Source organism: Vicugna pacos, chromosome 17 (assembly GCF_048564905.1).
Source record: "Vicugna pacos chromosome 17, VicPac4, whole genome shotgun sequence".
In the NCBI taxonomy this organism is placed as follows: Eukaryota; Metazoa; Chordata; class Mammalia; order Artiodactyla; family Camelidae; genus Vicugna; species Vicugna pacos.
Genome location: NC_133003.1, coordinates 10,380,088 through 10,399,694, shown reverse-complemented (window position 1 = coordinate 10,399,694; position 19,607 = coordinate 10,380,088). Strand labels below are relative to the sequence as shown.

Here is a 19,607-nt window from a genome sequence, read left to right as displayed (position 1 = left end):
GATGCTGGCTGATGAAAGCATAGTGACATTTGACAGATCAGGCAGTGAAGCTGGCCTCAGACAGTCTTCTCTGATTTTCTGATAATTTCCCATGTGTTTGAATTGTTGACCCACGCTTCAGGGCTGTACATTTAGAAGGGATGTGACAGGGGAGGATCCCTAACTCCTTCAGCAGTGAAACGGTCTGCATAAAGGTCCTGGTTTTGTTTGCCTGACCTTTGGAATGAGGAGAGGGCACTCTGGTCTGCCCACAGGGGAAGTTGTCTGGACTTCATTGTTCCTGTTTGTCAAATGGGCTGAAACCACTCGTTTTTAAGGTTCAAACAGAAATGAATCTGAAAATGTTAAGAGAAGTAATAAAACAACATACAAATGTAAGGAATAATCAGATTTTTGTGCTAATGTTTTCTACCAGAATCAGTACTCCTATGAAGTCATCAGGGGAGGGGAGGGAAGAGGCTCTTTTTCCTTCTTTATCCATTAGATCTTTGATCGGTGAGATAAATGATGGTCAAAATCACTACACTTCCCTTCAAGGCAATGGGTACAGTCCCCTGAATGGTTTTCCCGTAAGTGCTCGGGTCACTTGCCCACCTTTATAACGGGGCTTTATGATGTTAATTTTTCCACTAATAGTGAGGATCCTGGTTTCTTTTCAACCTGCTGAAACCACTGCCTTATTTTAAAATATCTGCCATTTCCTGATTTTGAATGTATTACTTGCTCACTGTAGAAAACTGGGAAATTCAGAAAAAAACAAAGAAAATAAAAAGCACCCCATGATCTCACCACCCTTCAGAGTTTGGCTTTCTAAGTTATACCATAAACATTTCCTGTTAAAAATTCCTTACAAACGGTTTTTAGTGGCAGCATAGTTTTGGTTTTTTTTTTTTTTTTGGTCTGTACAATTTATTTTTCTTCCTTATATGTTTTTAGAAAGACAGCACTTTAACAACAGATCTTCAGTTGTTACAACTGAATCAATTAATCAGCAGTCTAGCAACCACAGTTCAAGCACAGGTTGAGAAACGTGTTAAAAATACAAAGTTAAATCTTCAATGAGGCTGCCAATCAATTCTGATCCTGAATAAACTTGGGTTGTGGTGCCTTAACTTCTAAAGTCTCATTCGTTGGATTTACTTACTGAGCCATTTCCCTACTGTTAGGGCTTTAGGCTGATCCAGCATTTCTTTTTTCCTATTATACATCAGACCAGGATTAACATCTTTGTGCACGACTCCTGAGAGAGGCACCCCGCAAGTTCACGGGGACGAACATTTTTAAGGCTCTTCAAAAATCTCTTCATAAAGAGATTTCTGGAAATGTACCACTTCAGCCCTCCACCCTATAGAGTCTTCACCTGGATCCTTTCCTCTCAGCACAGATGCTTCCAGTCCACGAGCAGCCAGGCGTCAGAAGACCGCCACGTCAGCCCAAGCTATTCTAATTACTCGCTGTGTGACCCTGGTCAAATCACTGACCACTTAACGAAGCCTCAGTCGTCCTCATCAGCTAAATGGGGCTGGGGACACCTGCCTTATCAAAGGCAAAGAGCTTCTGAGGATCAACTGACATCCTGTGTGAGAGTCACTTGTCACGTATAAAGTTGTCGGTGGAATCACACGAAACTACTATGTGTGTAGGTCACAAGTCAAAAACTGGCAGTTTCGTATGGTTCAGCCTAAGCCTATTATCATTAAACAGCTGGAAGTTGTTAGGCAATTAGTCATTTATACGTTCTAAAAACCAATCAGCTCATTGTGTGATTCTCCAGGTAACCAGCTCACGAGCCACCTGGAAGCTCTCACTTATTTAAATAAGCAGGTTTCTGACCATCTCTTTCCGAGCACCATAAATGGGTCCACCGACCCAGCTCTTCACCTGCAGGTCCCTCCTGGCTGCTCAGTGCTGGGTCCCCGTAACTCTCGGAGCCCCCCTCGCCCGCCTCTCCCCTCTGGCACCCCCCTCAGCAGTCACACATCCCCACCGCACTGGCTTCGCAGCCACGCTCAGCCTTGCCCTCTCTTGGTTTACCTCCTCTTCTTTGTCTTCTAACTTGCTCATCCTTCAGCCCTTCTGGGACCCTTCATTAACTTCCCAGTAACTTCACCGGGGCAGGTGTTAACTGAACATATACTACGTTCCACACACTGTGCTGAGCTCTGCAAGGAAGATCAAGATGAGAACCCACCACCACAATTCTCCAAAAGGTCACAGATCAGACAGGAGACAGATGATCAATGATTTGACTATCACATTAAAAAGCATGTGTTTTAAGAGTGAATATTTAAAAAATACCCCAGTTTTCTTTTCCTTTAAAATCAACTTTATTGAGGTATAATTTACACAAAATAAAAATAAAATGCACCCATTTTAAGTAAATACCTTGTGAATTTTGACAAATGTACATGCATGTGCAACCCCAACAATCAAGACGTAGGGTACTTCTATCACCTCAGAACATTTCCCTACGCCCCTTCCTAGCCAGTCCTTCCACTTCTCACCCCAGAAAACCACTGACCAGCTTCTGATCACCATAGATTGGTTTTGCCTTGTCTTGAATTTCATATAAATTGAAACAAACATTTTATATATATATATTTAATATATATATTGGTGTCCTCTTTCATTCAATGTACTCTTTCTGTGATTCATCCACGTTGTTGCACGTATCTGTCTGGAGTTTGCTGGGCAGTATTCCATTGTATGAATACACAATTTGTACCATGTGGTAACCATTTGGTTGTTCCCAGTTTGGGCCAATTATGAATACAGTTGCTAAGGATAGTCTTGTGAAAGTATTTTTGTGGACATATTTCTCTTGGGTAAAATATCTAGGAATGAAATTGCTGGGTCAAATGATGTGTAAATCATTGCACTATTTGACAGTCCCATGAGACAGCTGGATGAGAATTCCAGGTAGTCCATAACCTCTCCCACACTTGGTCTTGCCAGTCTTTTAATTTTAGGTATTCTAGAGGGTGTGATGTAGCATCTCGTGGTTTTAATTTGAAAAGAATGTGCCACCTTTGATTTCTAAGCTCTTTTCCTAACTGTCAGGACTTCAGACCTAATCCTCACCCTTACAGGGTAAATGTTCTTTGTATTTCTTTTTTTCTTTATCTGTTTTTTTGGGGGGGGATTAGGTCTATTTATTTACATACGTTTAGAGGAGGAACTGAGGATTGAACTCAGGACCTCGTGCAACGCCGAGCACGCGCTCTACCACTTGAGCTATACCCTCCCCGGCTCCTGGGTCAATGTTCTTTGGCACTTAGTGGCCAACTTGCCTCCAGAGATGGAAACGCCCTCCCAAGGGTGACTGTCTTTGAGGCTCGAGGCGGAGTTCTCATGGTAAGTTGGAAGAGCTGGCGGCCAGACTCTCCGTGTTTCCCCCTACACATTCGGCTCTCCCAGTGCAGTGACCAGAGCCAGGTCATGAGAACTCCTCTGCTGGAGTATCCTCCCCGCTGTGTTTTCTCTTTCTAGAATCTTCCCAGCTAGCACCATCCTTAATAGCTCCTGGAGAGGTTGAGTCACTCTGACAAGCCTCTCTCTACCCTCCTACTGCTAACGGGCACTGGAGCCAAAGCTGACTTATCCCATTGCCAGGACCAGCCACCCAGGGCTCTGTGGTGACCTCCTACTAGAAAGGAAACCAGAACGAAGATGTTATGCCTTTGCTTGAAAGCCATTAGCCAGGAGGTCCTGTGTACTGGTTAGGATGCACTCTGTTGTAAGTAACAGAAACCAGCTTAAGCCAAGTGGGTACACTCACTCCTGTCATGGTGAAGACCAGAGCCTGGCAGCCTGCAGGGCTGAACTGATTCAGTGACTCAGTGACATAATCACCAAGAAGTTTCTTTCCATCTCTTTGCTCTTGCAGTCACCCTCATCCCAAGACTGGCCTTTCCTTGTGGTCACAAGATATTTGTCAACAACTTCCTGCCCCTACATACTTCCTTAAGTGCTCCTTTCCCAGAAGTCCCCAGCAAGCCCTGGGTCACAGGCCCGCGCCGGAACCCGCCACCGTGGCCGGGGGTGGGCTTAGCCCAGGCGGCGTTCTGAGAGTCACGGTGGCGCTGCCTTCCCCCGCGAGCGGCTGGGGCGGATACGGAATAAAAACCAGAGGAGTCAGAAAACGAGAGGAGGGTGAAGAGACCCTGGGGAGGCAGCAACAAGGTCTGCAGTGTCCTGGATGAATGGTTATTCTGAACATTTTAGAAAAGAAAATCTGCCAGTGACATTAAAGTTTTCTCAAAACACACATTCCAAATGGAATGTTTCCTCCATCAACAGCTTTCTTGCCACTCACCTTCCTGGTTTCTGAAAAAGTATCACCTCTGTGTTGCCAAGCACTTTCCCTCAAACCTGATTCTCTTTTACATACACCAAACACCTAAGTTGACTTACAAAGTTAACTTGTGACAACAGATATTCTATCCTTCCTCATTATCCTAAGTCATCAACACTGGAACCGTTAGTTACTCAACTTCCGTTACAGCTGTCTGCTTAGAATTCACTTTGGCAGCACAACATGGCCAGGAGGACATGCATGTGAGGCCAAGGTCACAAATGCTTCTCAGGCTGCCACCTTTCAGTGTAAGTGTGCACACGTGTGCCCCTAGCCTTGCACAGGCATTCCTCGGAGATAGGGCGGGTTTGGTCCCAGACCACTACGTTAAATGCCAGTCACAAGAAATTTTTTGGTTCCTCTGTGCATATGAAAGTTATGTTCACACTATATTGTAGTCTGTTAAGTGTGCAACAACAGCATTTTGTCTAAGAAGACAATGTATATACCTTAATTAAAGAATCCTTTGTCACTGAAAAAATGCTACCCATCACCTGAGCCTTCAGCGAGTCATAATCATCTGATGCTGGAAGGTCCTGCCCGGACGCTGATGGCTGCTGGCTGATCAGGGTGGTGGTGGCTGAAGGTCGGGGTGGCTGTGGCAACTTCTTAAAATAGGACAACAGTGAAGTCTGCCGCACTGATGGACTCTGATGAACGATTTCTCTGCAGCATGCAGTGCTGTTTGATACCATCGACCCACAGATCTTCTTTCAAAGTTGGAGTCAGTCCTCTCAAACTCTACCGCTGTTTTATAATACTAAGTTTATGTAATATTCTAAGTCCCCTGTTGTCATTTCAACAAGCTTCATGGCTTCTTCACCAGGAGTAGATTCCATCTCGAGAAACCGCTTCCTTTCCTCATCCATAAGAAGCAGCTCCTCCACTGTTCAAGTTTTCACATGAGATGGTATAAATTCAGTCCCAGCTTCAGGCTCCACGTCTAATTCTAGCTCTCTTGCTGTTCCCACCACATCTGCAGTGACTTCCTCCACTGAAGTCCCGAACCCCTCAAAGTCATCCAGGAGGGTTGGAATCAACATTCCAGACTCCTGTCTCTTGTTCATTTGTTGACCTCTTTCCATGAATCCAAATGTTCTTAATTACATCTAGAGTGGTGGATCCTTTCCAGAGGTTTTCAATTCATTTTGTGCAGATCCATCAGCGAGATTACTGCCTAGGGCAGCTGTAGCCTTACGAAATGTATTTCTTAAATGATAAGCTGAAATGGCTCCTTCATCCCGGGCTGCAGAGTCGATGTTGTGTCAGCAGGCGTGAAAACGACACAAATCTCCTTGTCCATCTCCATCAGAGCTCTTGGGTGACCAGGTGCCTTGTCAATGAGCAGTAATACCTGGAAAGGAATCTTGCTTTTCTGAGCAGCAGGTCTCAACGGTGGGCTTAAAATATTCAGTAAACCATGTTGTCAACAGAAGTGCTGTCGGCCCGGCTTTCCTGTCCCATATTTAGAGCACAGGCAGGGTGGGTTCAGCATCACCCTCAAGGGCCCCAGGATTTTTGGAATGGTAAGTGAGCACCGATTCCACTTAAAGTCACCAGCTGCACCAGCCCCTAACAAGAGTCAGCCTGTCCTTTGAAGCGAGGCATTGACTTCTCCTCTGCAGCTATGACCATTCTAGATGGCATCCTCTTCTGACAGAAGGCTGTTCTGTTGCTCAGTGGGGCTGCCTTCATGAATGACCTGAGCCAGATCTTCTGCACAACTTGCCGCAGCTCCTACATCAGCACTTGCTGCTTCTCCTTGAACCTGGATGCTATGGGGACGGCTTCTTTCCTTAAACCTCGTGAACCAACCTCTGCTGGCTTCAGACTTTCTCCTGCAGCCTCCTCAACTCTCTCGGTTTCCCCAAATTGCAGAGTTAGGACCCGGCTCTGGGTTATACTTTTTTTTTTTTTTTTTGGCTCAAGGGAATCTTGTGGCTGGTTTGATCTTCTTTCTGTCCCGACCCCTCAAACTTTCTGCATTTTAGCAATAAGGCTGTTTTGCTTTTTTATCATTTGTTTATTCGCTGGAGCAGCACTTTTAATTTCCTTCAAGAACAAGAACGTTTGCTTTGCTTTCACAACGTGACTGTCTGGCACAAGAGGCCCAGCTTTCAGCCTATTTCTGCTTTTGACCTGCCTTCCTCCCTAAGCTCAATCACATCTGGCTTCTGATTTAAAGTGAGAGACCTGCAACTCTTCCTTTCACATGAACACTGAAGAGGCCATTGTAGGGCTACTAATTGGGTTAATTTCAGTGCTGTTGTGTCTTAGGGAATAGAGTGGCCTGGGGAGAGGGAGGCAGGTGGGGGAACAGCCAGTGGGTGGCGCAACCAGAACATACACAACATTTGTTGATTACTTTCACCATCTTTTATGGGCGTGGTCTGTTGTACCCCAAAACAATAATAGTAACATTAAAGATCACAGATTGCAGATCATTATAACAAACATAACAATCATGAAAAAGTTTGAAATCCTGAGAGAATTGTCAAAATGTGACACAGAGACATGAAGTGAGTAAATGCTGTTGGAAAAATGGCACCGAGAGACTTGCTTGATGCCGGTCGCCACAAACCTTCAAATCACATAAAACGCATTATCTGCGACGTTTCGTAAAGTGAAGCATAATGCAACAAGGTCTGCCTGTATGCCTGGATTGTTTTCCACTGTGAAAAAAAAATCTATCTTTTCAATTTAGTAATTGTCTAGGGAACAGAAATACGAACTTCAAATTGATTTTCTACCCAGGCCTGCACTTTCGGTTAGTGCTTTTAAATGTCTCTGCTCTATCCAGAGATATTTTGTGTATTTAAAATCTTTTGTGTGCTGGTACCCTGAGGGGCTCTTTCTATGAAGGGAGCAATTTAAAAATGTGCAAAAGTAACTGACAGTGAATATTCCTGCATCTAGATTTTCTTACAGTTTTAAAATACTGGCTAAACATTTATCTTTGCAGGCTATGATTTGGAAATTGCAATGGAGAGATTAAATGCCTAAGGCATTTCATTGATTTGCCACAAGCGGGTAAACACATCAAATTAAAAACCCACCCAGCACCATTCAAGAGAATGTGATGGTCTTGCAGGGGCTGAGAGGTGAATGTAGACAGTGAGCCTAGATGGCAGAGAAGATACTCTCTACAATCCTTGCGATAATATTTTTCAACCCTAGAACCCTATTCTTCTTACGCTGGCTGTGCTGCATGTGGCTTTGTTTTTTAATTCTTTCACAAAAGAAAAGGTAAACCCAGTTTAAAACTGATAGCTTTAGCTGAACAACAGAGAAGCATTCTGTTGTCTAGAAACCCACACTTAAAAATTATTCATGAGCCAACTCGGTATTCAAAAGAAGAAATAGTTATTTCCTTTTGGCTAAAAATAAATGTTTTGGGTTTTGTTTGGGGTTTGTTGTTTCTTTTTAAGGTAATACAAAGGGTCACACTACTGAAAAGCCACAAATAAAAACACAAAGACCGGACAGCGAGTCCCCCTGGACACAAATGAATCATTGCTCTCTTGAAATAGATATCTTTGGTGCTGTTGGTTCAGGGAAGGCCTATGGTTGTAGCCTATTGGAGGGCATTTTACAGTAGTTTACGAAACCTTTCACCCCAGAAGTTACTTCCTATAAATGTGGCCATGATTATATAAATCACACACACACACACACGGAGAGAAAAGAAGAACATAAAAGTAGGCTTCTTTCTTTATGACTGTTTCCAGAAACAGACCTCTTAGGTTATAGGTTTCCTGCCTTTTATGGAGACTTGACTGCAAAATAAAGTACTTCAAAAAGCCACAGGGTACGTGGAAGACGAATACGCTTCTGGGACCGTGAAAGGGAGAGATGGACACAGAGGCAGAGCACACAAAAACCCTGACTAGTTATTTCAGCTCTTCTTGGAAAAATCAGTGAGTCGGAGGCTCTCTGGGTGATGCCTGCAAATGCAGCTACAGGAAGAGCGCAGCTCTGATCACCCGCAGGTCTGCGCTGCTGAAACTGAAACTTCATGGCTAAATGTCAGACTCAGAGGCTGCTGGAGCCCCCAACGCCCACCTGTTCCCACACATCCACACCCCACAGCCACCTCTCACACCTGGTGTCCCCGCCCACTTCCTCCTTGGACCCAAGAACACTCTTCATGGATCCTTTCCTTCAAATACTGAAGAAATCCAACTCTCCTATACAGGGGGAATCAGAGCCCGGATAAGGAATTAGAATCAGATAAACAGGAAAACCAACACAAACAACAAACAACAAAAAAACAGCACGGCCACCCAAGCGCAGGAGAGCAGCAACCGTGGGGCCACATCCACAGCGTGCGGCTGAAATCCTCTGTCGCCAACTATACTAACGTTTCTGTGGTTTTTTGTTTTTCAAAAGAGGCTCAGGTTGAAAAATCACCGAAGATACACTGCCATACCAACAAGAACCATCCTGCCTAAAAGCGCTTCCTCTAAGCGCACACCTGCCTTGCCAAGTGGGTTCTTCCCAATGTCTGATAGTATCTAACAACGTTACAAAACATTAGGGCTGGAGATTGGAGATCTGGGACCTTTTGGTCTGATACTTTGCACCAAATGTGGTACCCATGTCTCCGTGGTCAGACAGATGATTTTAAAGAACATGTAAGTGTTTGTCTTTTTAAAGGTTATACACTTATTTTAATGTGTATTAGAAAAAATACCACTAGCACAGCAGCCAGGGGCGAGCTCATTACTGGGCTCCAAGGCTAGTGTCTCCTTAGATGCTTTCTGGACCAACTGGTGAGCATGAGAATCGTGGGCACTGATGATCCCCGGACCTGGGGAGATGGGTCTCCCCTACCACCCAGGCCTGGGGGCTGTGGACAAGTGTCTCCTGGCAGTATCGCACCTGGCCAGCCCTGTGAGGATGAAGCATTCCCCGCAGCACCCAGCCTCAGGCTTCAGCAACAGGGCTCCTCGCTTCAATCAGACACAACGTGACCCAAGATTCTGAAACATTTAATCAAAAAAGAATCTGGCATTTCAAAAGTTAGGTTTACAAATTCGACGCATTCTTCGTATTAGCAATTTATCTATACACTGCCTAAGAAAATAAGGTCTATGAAGACATCAACAAGATGTTTAAGAGTTCAGTATAAGCGACAGCACTTTGCAAATAAGAATGTGGTTTAACTGTAACAAACCACTGTGAGTAAATTTAACTAAGTATATAAAAACATCAGTTAAATACAATTCTCTGGGAATATACATTATACCTACAGCTGTTTTTACAGTGAGATTCTTCCTTTTCTGTTCCTTCTTTTAATTCTCCATATGGTGAATCACTGTATGGTCCGGGATCTCCAAGCTACAAAACTGAAATATGTGTTTCCAGCGTAGCAGATGGTGACCAGGAAGGCAAAGAACTGGAGAAAAGAAAGCACACCAGAAGGGGGGTTGAAGGCACATTCTAATCACCAAAAGCCGTCATTTCACTTCCACTGAGTAACGCACGCCCAGCATCCCGTGACTCCAACCTTTCTCACCTAACACTGCTTTATTGGTTCTAAGGTGGGAAGCCCCATGAAAAAGAAGGCAGGACCCTGAAGCAGGGCTGCTACCCTCCTGACAGCACCATTCAGTTCCCTGGCCCAACAGCAGTATCTCGCTTTTTAAACTCTGAAATGGCTTACTTCTAGGAAGGCGGAACTTACCCCTAAGAGTCTATTGGTTCCCTAGGCTAACTCCTGATTGGCCATTTCTCTCACTCCTAATTGGTCCACTTCTCTCACTCCTGATTGGTCCATTTCTACAAAGCTTGTTCCTAATTAGTCATCTTTGTTATACCTTATTTGCATATGATGTTGCACAATGTTGCAAAGTCTAGACTGGTAGCCTACAAAAGGCTGTGTAAATCTACAGATGGGGTCCAGAGCTTGGAGTGTTAACTCCTCTGGGCCCGCTGGCATAATAAATCTGAGTTCTCCAACCCTCTGAGTGCTGCCTGGTCTCTAGCCCTGATCCAGGTTGCTGTCACAGCTAAGCTGTAACACTGAGCTTTAACACTGAGCTGTAACACACTTTGCTGCAACAGTTCAAGTACCTTCCATCTGAAATGATCTCTGGCTCTGCTGTTTTCCTTTTTTGGAATGTATCAGGAAAGCCTGTCGAATGACTCCTACAACCCCGGGGTGTTCACAAAGGGGTGGGTGTGGTGGTGTGCACCTGAGAAAAGCACACGTATTTCTAGTACGCAGTGTTAGACATGGGCTTGGCCGCAGAGGACCACAGGGTCCATTAACACAAACATGCCGAGAGGATGGGCAGAGGCCAGGAGCCCACGTGGGTGTCAGTGGAGAGTGGGGACATTCGGGACCACTCCTGGGCCAATCACCGCCCAGTGCCAGCCAGTCCTTGCCGTGTGCTAACTTGAGCCCAAGTGCTGCCAAAGCCTGCAATTTTTTTTTAAGGTTTATTTATTTGTCCCTTTAAAAACTTTTGGTGTGTGTGTGGGGAGGGGTGGGGGGTTAGATTTATTTATTTACTTATTCATTTATTTATTTAAAGTAGTGGTACTGGAGATTGAACCCAGGACCTCGTGCATGCTAAGCATGTGCTCTACCACTGAGCTATACCCTCGCCACCCAAAGCCTTTGATTTTTAATCTCATGTGGACCCATGCTCTTTACCTTTAAAGAGAGATTTTGAAATAGAAGTGAAGAATATGATGTTCACCCCCCAGCTTAGTATTACCACATTGGCATTCCTAACTGCCCCCTCCCCCTAACACTTCTACTGTGGGTGGGGTATTTTAAGGCCAATCTCAGAGAAACTTTTTTTTTTAATATCCTGTAAGCTTTATTAGATTGCATTACAAGGTATATTTAAGTAGTATATTTTTCCCCCAGAATCCTAGAAATGTTTTATTTCTTGATCAGGATGGAGGTGACACTGATGTTTTGCTTACAGTTATTTATAAAATTACACATTAAATATTATGCAGTTTTCTGTACGTCTATTCATTTTCAAAACAGATTTACTGAGCTATGATTCATATTCCACATAATTCAACCATTTAAAGTGTTTGGCTCCTTTTTTCAGTATTTCAGAGGGCTGTGCAACCACCACCACAGTCTAACTTTAGCACATTCTGTCTCAGAGAAAAACTTAAAATTAGTTTCTTAAATTAGAAAAATACACACTCATGGTTTTCAAATGCAAACAGTGGAGAAGCATGTAAATCAAAGAGTAGCAGCCCCTCATTCCACACTCCCCAGGGTCCCACTGCAGTCCCTGGACGGAACTATCTTTGTAGGCATCCTCAGCGCAGAAACAATTCTACTTAAACAAACAAACAGAGTCACAGTGCCGCTCTCTCCTCCAAACTACGCGGTAGGCAGAAAAATTATTCTTAGAAGGCTTCCAATGTTTATTTTGTTCCCTCAAATACTTATTTTGTCACAGCCTGGCTTTCCCTCCAGCAGAGTCTGTCAACCTCTCCACACACCAGGAGGCCCCTTTCAAACCAGGAAGCTCACTGCCAAGGTGGCCCTTGTGTGGCTGGTCCTCCCCCCACCCACAGCTGGTGGGGGGTGGGATGGGGATGGGAGGGCCCACTCACCGACGAGGCTGCCCAGCTGTTGAAGTTGTGACTGTCCCTCTCCAGGGAGACAGAAGACGCGTCCACAATTGCGGCTGAGAGGTATAAGGCGAAGGCACTGCCGTTAAAGCACAGACCCTGGAGAGACAGAGAGGCAGGGTGTTCAGGGAGCCTGGGGAGGTCTGGGCACCCGGGCTGCAGCAAGGGGCCCCTGTGGACCCCTGAGGAGGGCAGGGGGCAGGGCTGTGAGAGGGCAGCTCATCAGCGCCTCGGGATGTGCAGTCAACACTGCTTACTCAACTCGCAGATGCTCGGAGGTTGCCCAGCCAGTAAAACATCCCAACCAGAAGTCAGGCACCTTTGACCTTTTGCATCTGCCAGCAGCAAATGAAGTTTTCAAAAGGTGGCTGTAAACATCTTAAAACTGGGAGAGTTTACACAAAAACCCAGGTCTCTGGATTCTCTTATGGAGAGAAAAAACAACAGCTGAAGATCTAGCAATCCTGGGAGCACATTTCCAGCTTATTTCACTGTGAAGAATATTCTTCAGCAGTTGAAGATAGTGTGTCTGGGTGGCAAAAATTCAATACTCTGAGTTTACACTCACATGCGTGACCTTCTTGTCTCTTTATGTGTGTGAGTGTGCTATCCCTGACACAGGCTGTTGGCTTTGCTTGATGAGATAAAGGATTAAACTATTCTGAAGAGATTCGAAGTCACTCGGGCAGAGGAGCGCCTGGAGCAGGATGGTGTCAGGAAAAAAATGCTGATGGAAGTTGAGAGACAAGGGCCTGGCTGTTTGTGAATCTGTGCAAAGTCAGGAAGCTCCAAACCTCAGTTTCCTCATCTATAAAATGAGGACACACCTTATGATAAATTCTGAAAATGCAGATTAGAGCATTTTAAAACCAGGGAGTTTCAGAAGGGAGCATTGTTAATTTTATAAAAGTACCACTAAAGGCAACATCTGAACAATTTTAATGCAATAAAATCAGGGGAGAAAGGGTATAGCTCAGTGGTAGAGCGTATGCTTAGCATACATGAGGTCCTAGGTTCAATCCCGTCCCTCCATTAAAAAAATTTTTTTAAACGCTTAGTGTAATAAATCAATAAGGGAGTTTTAGGCTTGGAGGAGAGAGAGACTAACAGATGGTCTAGGCCACAGGTCAGCAAAAACAAACAAACAAACAAACAAACAAAAAAATCCCCAGCAGCATTCAGGAGACCAAGACTTGGAGTCCCTTCAGAACCATTTAATCCTTCACCTCATCAAGCAAGGCTGTCAGCCTCCATGTCAGGGGTTGCACACTCACACATGTGAAGAGACCAGACAGGTCACACAAGTGACTATAAACTGAGCCTGACCCATCGCCAGTTTTTAGAAAAAGAAATTCTGCTGGAATACAGTCACGGCCGTTCATTTACTCACTGTCCAAGGCTGCTCTCATGCTGTAAGCAGAGTTGAGTGGTTGTGACACAGAAAGCCTGCCAACCTCTGGCCAGATCACACAGTTGGGAATCGAGGCTCAGGCCAAGCAGAATTAAGGGCACTGCTTGCTCCTGCACCGAACCACGTGCTCCCTGTCACCCTGGCCACGCTCACCTTCATCTCAGTTCTCCAGCCCCTTCCTCAAGACCTACTTTAAGATTCCTCCATCTCCATAATGGCATTCCTTCAATTCCCCGGCTCACTGTGATCACCCCTCACCTGCATTCCCACCTAACTGCTACCTCAAGGTGCCAGCCTTTCTCAGCTCCCACATGCAAACAAGTGTTTCCTTTCCAGTGCCTGCCCAGGAGGCAAGACACCAACAAGCCCTGGTAGTTACGGAACCTCGACTGAGCTGACTTTCAGAACCTGCACCCCGTGCTTCAAAGTCTCAAAGAATCCTCACTTTTGTATTTCGGGAAACAGGCAAGCGTCGGTCAATCTGTTTCCCCAAATACCAAAGTGGGTTAACTTCCATCACACTCCCACTTCGGCATGTGTCCCAGGGTGCTGTGATGGTTCATTTTATGGGTTGACTTATGGCCAGAAGTGGTTCTGGGTGTGTCTGTGAGGGTGTTTCTGGGTGACAGTACCATCTGAATCAGTGGACTGAGTAAAGCAGGTGGCCCTCCCTAGGGTGGTGGGCCTCATCTAATCAGTTAAAGGCCTGAAGAGAACAAAAAGGCTGAGTAAGAGAAAATGCCTCCCGCCTGACAGCCTTGAGCTGGGACATCAGTCTTTTTTCCTGCTTTTGGACTTCAACTAAAACATCAGGTCTTCTTGGCTCTCAAGCCTGCTGGCTTCTGGATTCGAACTTACAGCATCAGCACACCTGGTTCTCAGGCCTAGAGGCGACACCATCGGCCTCCCTGGGCCTCTGGCTTGCTGACTGCGGATCTCGGGACTTAGTCTCCATCATCACATGAGCTAATTCCTTACAGTAAATCTCTTTACATATGTACACATCCTATTGCTGCTGCTTCTCGAGAAAACCCTGATGGACACAGAAACTGGGACGGAAAGTTGGGTATCGATTTTGGAACTCAAAGCACAATGCGGCTGTGACAGAACAGCTAAAAATAGGGAACTGGCTTTGGAACTGGCTAACGACTAGAGGCAGGAGAGTTCCGAGGCACGTGCTAGAAATATGGCTGTGAAAGGCGGTTCTGCTGAGGTCTCAGAGGGAAATGAGGAATCTATGTTATTGGAAACTGGAGGAAAGGTGATCCTTGTTACAGAGTGGCAAAGAACTTGGCTGAAAGATGTTTCAGTGATTTGTGGAAGGCAGAACTTCAAGCAATGAAACAATATTTACCTGAGATTTTTAAGCAAAGTGCCAAAGGAGGGGTCTGGTCCCCCCGACAGCTTGTTGCAGGAAGCAAAAGGAGAAAGATGAGTTGAAGAAAGAATTGTTAAGCAAAAGAGAACCAGAACTTGAAGGCTTGGAAAATTCTCAGCTTAGCCACAGGGCAGAAAATGAGAAAGCTCTTCTGAAAAGAATACCAAGGCTGTGGCTGAACAACCTTTCGATAAGGAGATCGTGGGTATTAAGACACAGGTCTTCTTGACTGTCTCAGCAGAAGCCAGGAACGGGCAAAGGATTACACCAGTAGGAGGAACCCTGACAGTCTGAACTCCAGGGGGTGGGGATGGGCCAAAACGAAGGAGGGCTGCTGAACTTCCTGGATTCTCTAGGACCGAACCATAGAACCATTTGGCTATGAATACGCTTTACCTCTCACCCAAAGGAGATCATGAGGGCTGCCATTCCCATCACAGGCCCATTGGGCAGGCTGGTTCCTTCTCAGTTTCAAAGGGTGGGGCTGCCTCTCTGGTTTCTGTGAGCCAGGATGTCCCCACCCAGTGCCCCAGGGGCCCCTGCTCCTGCAGTGACACAGGGGTGACAGGGCCACCCCAGGGGACCTGGAGGTCAGAGCACTGAACCAAAAAGGATTACTCTGGGGGCTTTAGAGCAGATGGAATGCGCCGTGTCATTTTTGGGCTTGCTGGGGACCTGTCCATCACCTCTTCCTTATCTATTTCTCCCTTTCAAAATGGGAATGTCCATCCTGTCCCCGTCCCGCCACTGTATTTTGAAAGCCTGCACTTTGTCTGATTTCACAGGTTCCTAGCTGGAGAGGAACTCTGCCTCAGGATGAATTATACCGCAAGTCCCACACCTATCTGATTTCAATGTCATTTAAAGGAGACTTTATACTTTAGAGGTTAGCTGATGCCAGAATGAGCTAAGAGTTCAGGAGATGTTGAGATGGAATTCATGTATCTTGCCTGTGAGAAGGGCATGATTTGGGGGAGCCGGAATATTATGGACTGAATGTCGCCCCCAAATTCAGATGTTGAAGCCCTAACCCTCCATGTGATGCCATTTGGAAATGGGGCCTTTGAGAGGTAATCAGGGTGAGAGGAGGTCATGAAGGTGGGCCCCCCTGAGAGGATTAGCACCCCTGCAGGAGGAGAGGAAAGAGCTCACATCCTCTCTTTCTCTCTCTGCCACCTCAGGACACAGAGAGATTACAGGCGTCTGCAAGCCTGGAAGGGCCCTCTCACTGACACCTGATCTTAGACTTCCAGCCTCCAGAACCACGAGAAACCTCCATCATTTAAATAACCCAGTCTGCAGCCTGTTTCGGCACCCAAGCAGACTAAGACATATACTTGGGGGAGGAGTGGGGGGGGAAAGATAGAGCTCAGTGGTAGAACGCATGCTTAGCATGCATGGGGTCCTGGGTTCAGTCCCCAGTACCTCCTGTAATAAATAAATAAGTAAACTTAATTACTTACCCTCTGACAAACAAACAAAAGACAGACATTATACTCAATGTGTTTCCTTCTCTGTTTCCCCCTAGACTGTCCTGCTTTGTTTTCCTATATCCAGCACGGTGCAGGCAGCCAGCCAAGAAGCTAGTCACTCCTGGCCACTCCTGCTCCCAAACACAAGGACACCAGTTTGCACTCACAGTGGTTTTCATTTTTCATTCTAACTCTGCACACACTGTGCATCGCAACATCAAAGAACTCTGGTGAGCAAAGGGTCCCCGGAGGGGTCTGAAGGACGAATGATCTGCAGAGGCTGTTCCCCGACACACCTGCTTCTAGGTGACACTATTTATTAGGAATTAATAAAAAAAAAAGAGTGTACATAGAGAACTGAGCTTCTTTTGATTCAGTCTTCTGAGAATTGGTTTGCTATTTCGCCTAAAAGTTATTCCCGGACCTTCCAACATGCTCCATTTTGTGCTCGGGAGTAAAACTCCTGACGGGCAACTGAATGATATAGAGAGATTATCTGTTGTGCTGGGTTCTCCCTGGTTTTTCCCTCTGCTTTGTTGGCAGACAGACGATCCTGAACTGACTGGAGGAGGACTGAATCCATCCTACCCAGTGGGCAATGGACAGGAGGAACACTCTGACTTCCTTACCACCGTGGTCCAGGGCACCTGGGGAATCCTGGTGTAGGTCATGGTGATGTAGATGATGAGGAAGAAGACAGTGAGGACCCAGTAGAACACAGCTACAAACATGACCCAGCCAAATGCAGGGACCCGGAAGTACTCAGTTCCAGCGATAAGTGTCCACACCAGCAGTCCCAGAACCTGTAAAACGGGAGAGGCAGTGGAAAAGAAAAGGGAGGTGGAAAAGAGAGTAAAGGAGGAGGAAGTGGGGACAGAGAAAAAGATAATTATACAAAGTGTCCATTACAACTGTCCTGGGTATACACGCGTACATGTGACGTGTGTGACGGGGCTGCAAACTCGCACGCCAGGGAGGGAAGATGGCTGAACGGAGCATCTGCCCGCCTCCACCGCCCCAGGAGAACACAGAAACTCAAGTTTATTCATAATACTCTTGATTTTTCAATGTCAGCACTAACACAGAGGGCGAAACAACACACATGCATGGCTGGAATCTGCTCACGGGCTGATACCTGTGGAGGGAAGAAGACTGCAGGTCCACCTGAGGTGGTCCCAGGGCTGACCTGCTGTCCAGGGATGACCTCTGAGGAGTCCCCACCTGCCACTGCCACCCCCTCACAGGCAGCAAGTAACACAGGGCCAGAGAGTGCTGTCAGGAGGAGCTGAGAAAGGACCCAGCCCAAACACGGGCACACGGCGTTCTGCCTCAAGTCGCACATTTATTCCAGCGACGGGCATCCGACCTCACTGCCGCTGCAGAGCAAGACCAGCCTGAAGCCCAGCTGCATCTCCACTGACCGAAGGAAGCACGCTGGTCCCCACTGCAGGCATCTCTGGTCCTCCAGGAGGGAGGCCACAGCGAGGTATGCGTCTCCCATCCCAGCACCTGCCAGGGCCCGGGAGGACCTTACTCCTAAGTCACAAGAAAGTTGGCATCTAAGCCACAGCCCCAGGAGGCAGCATCAGACGTTCGGGACGGGCTCTGGCTGCTGTGTGACTTGGGGCAAATGATTTCATTCCTGTCTCAGCTCTCTCCATGGTCTGTGGAACACGGCACGGAAGTAACTCTAATCACAAAGCTGATTCCTCGGTGTTGAACACCTGAGCACCTGCAGTGGGCCAGGCCCCCCCGCTCTCAGGCCCTGAGGGCAGAGCAGGGCACGAACTGAAAAGACCCGCTCGGACACAACTTCCAGTCTTGTGGGGGGAACATCTGAACAGCTGCAACTGTGGGAAATGCTATGAAGGGAAGGAAGGCATGAGGAGGGCCTAAGGCAGGTGTAACCTCGCTGGCAGGGATGGGAAGTGTCAGAGGAGGCCGTGCTAAGGAAAAATCTGAAGACCTACTAAGAGCAAGATGGGCGAGAAGACAATGCCCCAGGCAGAGAGCACAGTGTGGCCAGAGGGCTGAGTGGGGAAGTTAGGACATTGGTGCAAAATGTCAGAGAGCTTGAGGAGGCTCAGGTTATGTGGGCCCAGGACACCTAAGGATTTTGCACTTTATCCTAAGAGTTATGGGAGGGTTTTGAGCAAGAGGATGATGAGATGAGGTTAAGTTTTTGAAAGACTATGTAAACGGGGACACGGAGGAGAGAGGGCAGAAGGTGGGGGGGAGACAGGTTCGGAGACTGTGGTCATAATCCACATGGAAGAAGATGATGCGTCTGAGACCAGTACAGTGGTGGGGGATACTGGGAAGTCAGTGAACGCAAGGCAAATTTCAGTAAACAGGGCCTTAGTGGATTTAACAGATTAGATTAGGATAAAGCAGAAGTACCCCCAGGTCTCCAGAAAGGCTCCCCAGTGGATCAGGTGTCATTTTCTCAGCTGGAACAGTGAACCGGGAACAGGTTATGGGGCTGAGCTGAACTACAGTTCAAAAGCTCAGTTTACAACCATCCAGTCCAGGGGAGCCAGGGCCCTCCAGGCGGGGTTAGAAGATGTGGACGCCGCGGGGAGAAGACATCAGGCCCCTGTCTAAGAAGGAAGACTTGCCGTGAAGATCACGAAGCCCGCAGACCGGTTTCCAAGAGACCTTCAAACGGCTCACTGCGAGCAGCCCACACCTCCCGGTCGAGGTCTGGACGTCTGTGCCGGGGGGCAGGGAACAGACTCTAAATCCTGCTGCCTCCCCTCCTCAGAGCTGAACGCTGAATGCTTTTATCTGTGTGATGTCTGTTGTCTATGAATTCCAAAGAAATGTTTAGTGGAGATGTATTTTCGTCCTTCCATCTGTGGCAAGAGAATTTATTGAAAGTGAAAAGGCACAAAACAGGGTGAAATCCCAGAAAGCAGCAAGCCCCACATCAGCGGGGGTTGGTCCAGAACTCACCACACCTGACAGGTGTCTGCACTCGTGGCTATGCGCTATTCTGCGGGGTCAGCAAGACTGGTAACAGACGTAAGCCAGCACGGCAGGGTCGGAAACAACACCGAGGCTTCTGGATTCAAACTGGGAGGGTCAAAAGGGCCCTTTGCTGATGATTCACACAGCAAACGACCTTGAGAAGCAGCACTGCTGGGTGTCTCTCCAGGAGCACACAATGGGGTAAGTGCTTCCAGCAAAAGCTTGTGTCCAGCTAACAAACAGGCTCAGAGAACAACTCCTGGCTCTGGATGTGAAAATGCTTTCCATTATTAAAGCAAGTGGAGTCCACTGTCTAGAGACCTCTGTGCCAGCAGCGGTCATCTGTGCACACAGGGATGAAACTGTCGACTGAGCTGCCTCTCAAAGAGCAGGAGTGAATACTTGACCCAA

General features: G+C 46.8%; 1 protein-coding gene across 4 annotated transcripts in view; it reads right to left on the bottom strand.

Moving 5' to 3' along the window:
- Positions 1–9,329: 9,329 nt before the first annotated feature.
- CMTM8 (CKLF like MARVEL transmembrane domain containing 8) overlaps positions 9,330–19,607 on the bottom strand; it is a 68,500-nt gene continuing 58,222 nt past the window's right edge. For 3 of the 4 annotated variants that reach the window (XM_072940933.1, XM_072940932.1, XM_072940931.1), the window contains 3 exons: positions 16,856–17,029; positions 11,948–12,064; positions 9,330–9,752 (listed from right to left, as the gene is read on the bottom strand). In XM_072940933.1, the coding sequence (XP_072797034.1) occupies positions 9,669–9,752; positions 11,948–12,064; positions 16,856–17,029 (375 nt within the window). In that variant the 3' untranslated portion in view covers positions 9,330–9,668. The remainder of the gene's footprint in view (positions 9,753–11,947; positions 12,065–16,855; positions 17,030–19,607) is intronic. The other variant, XM_072940934.1, reaches the window with a different exon arrangement.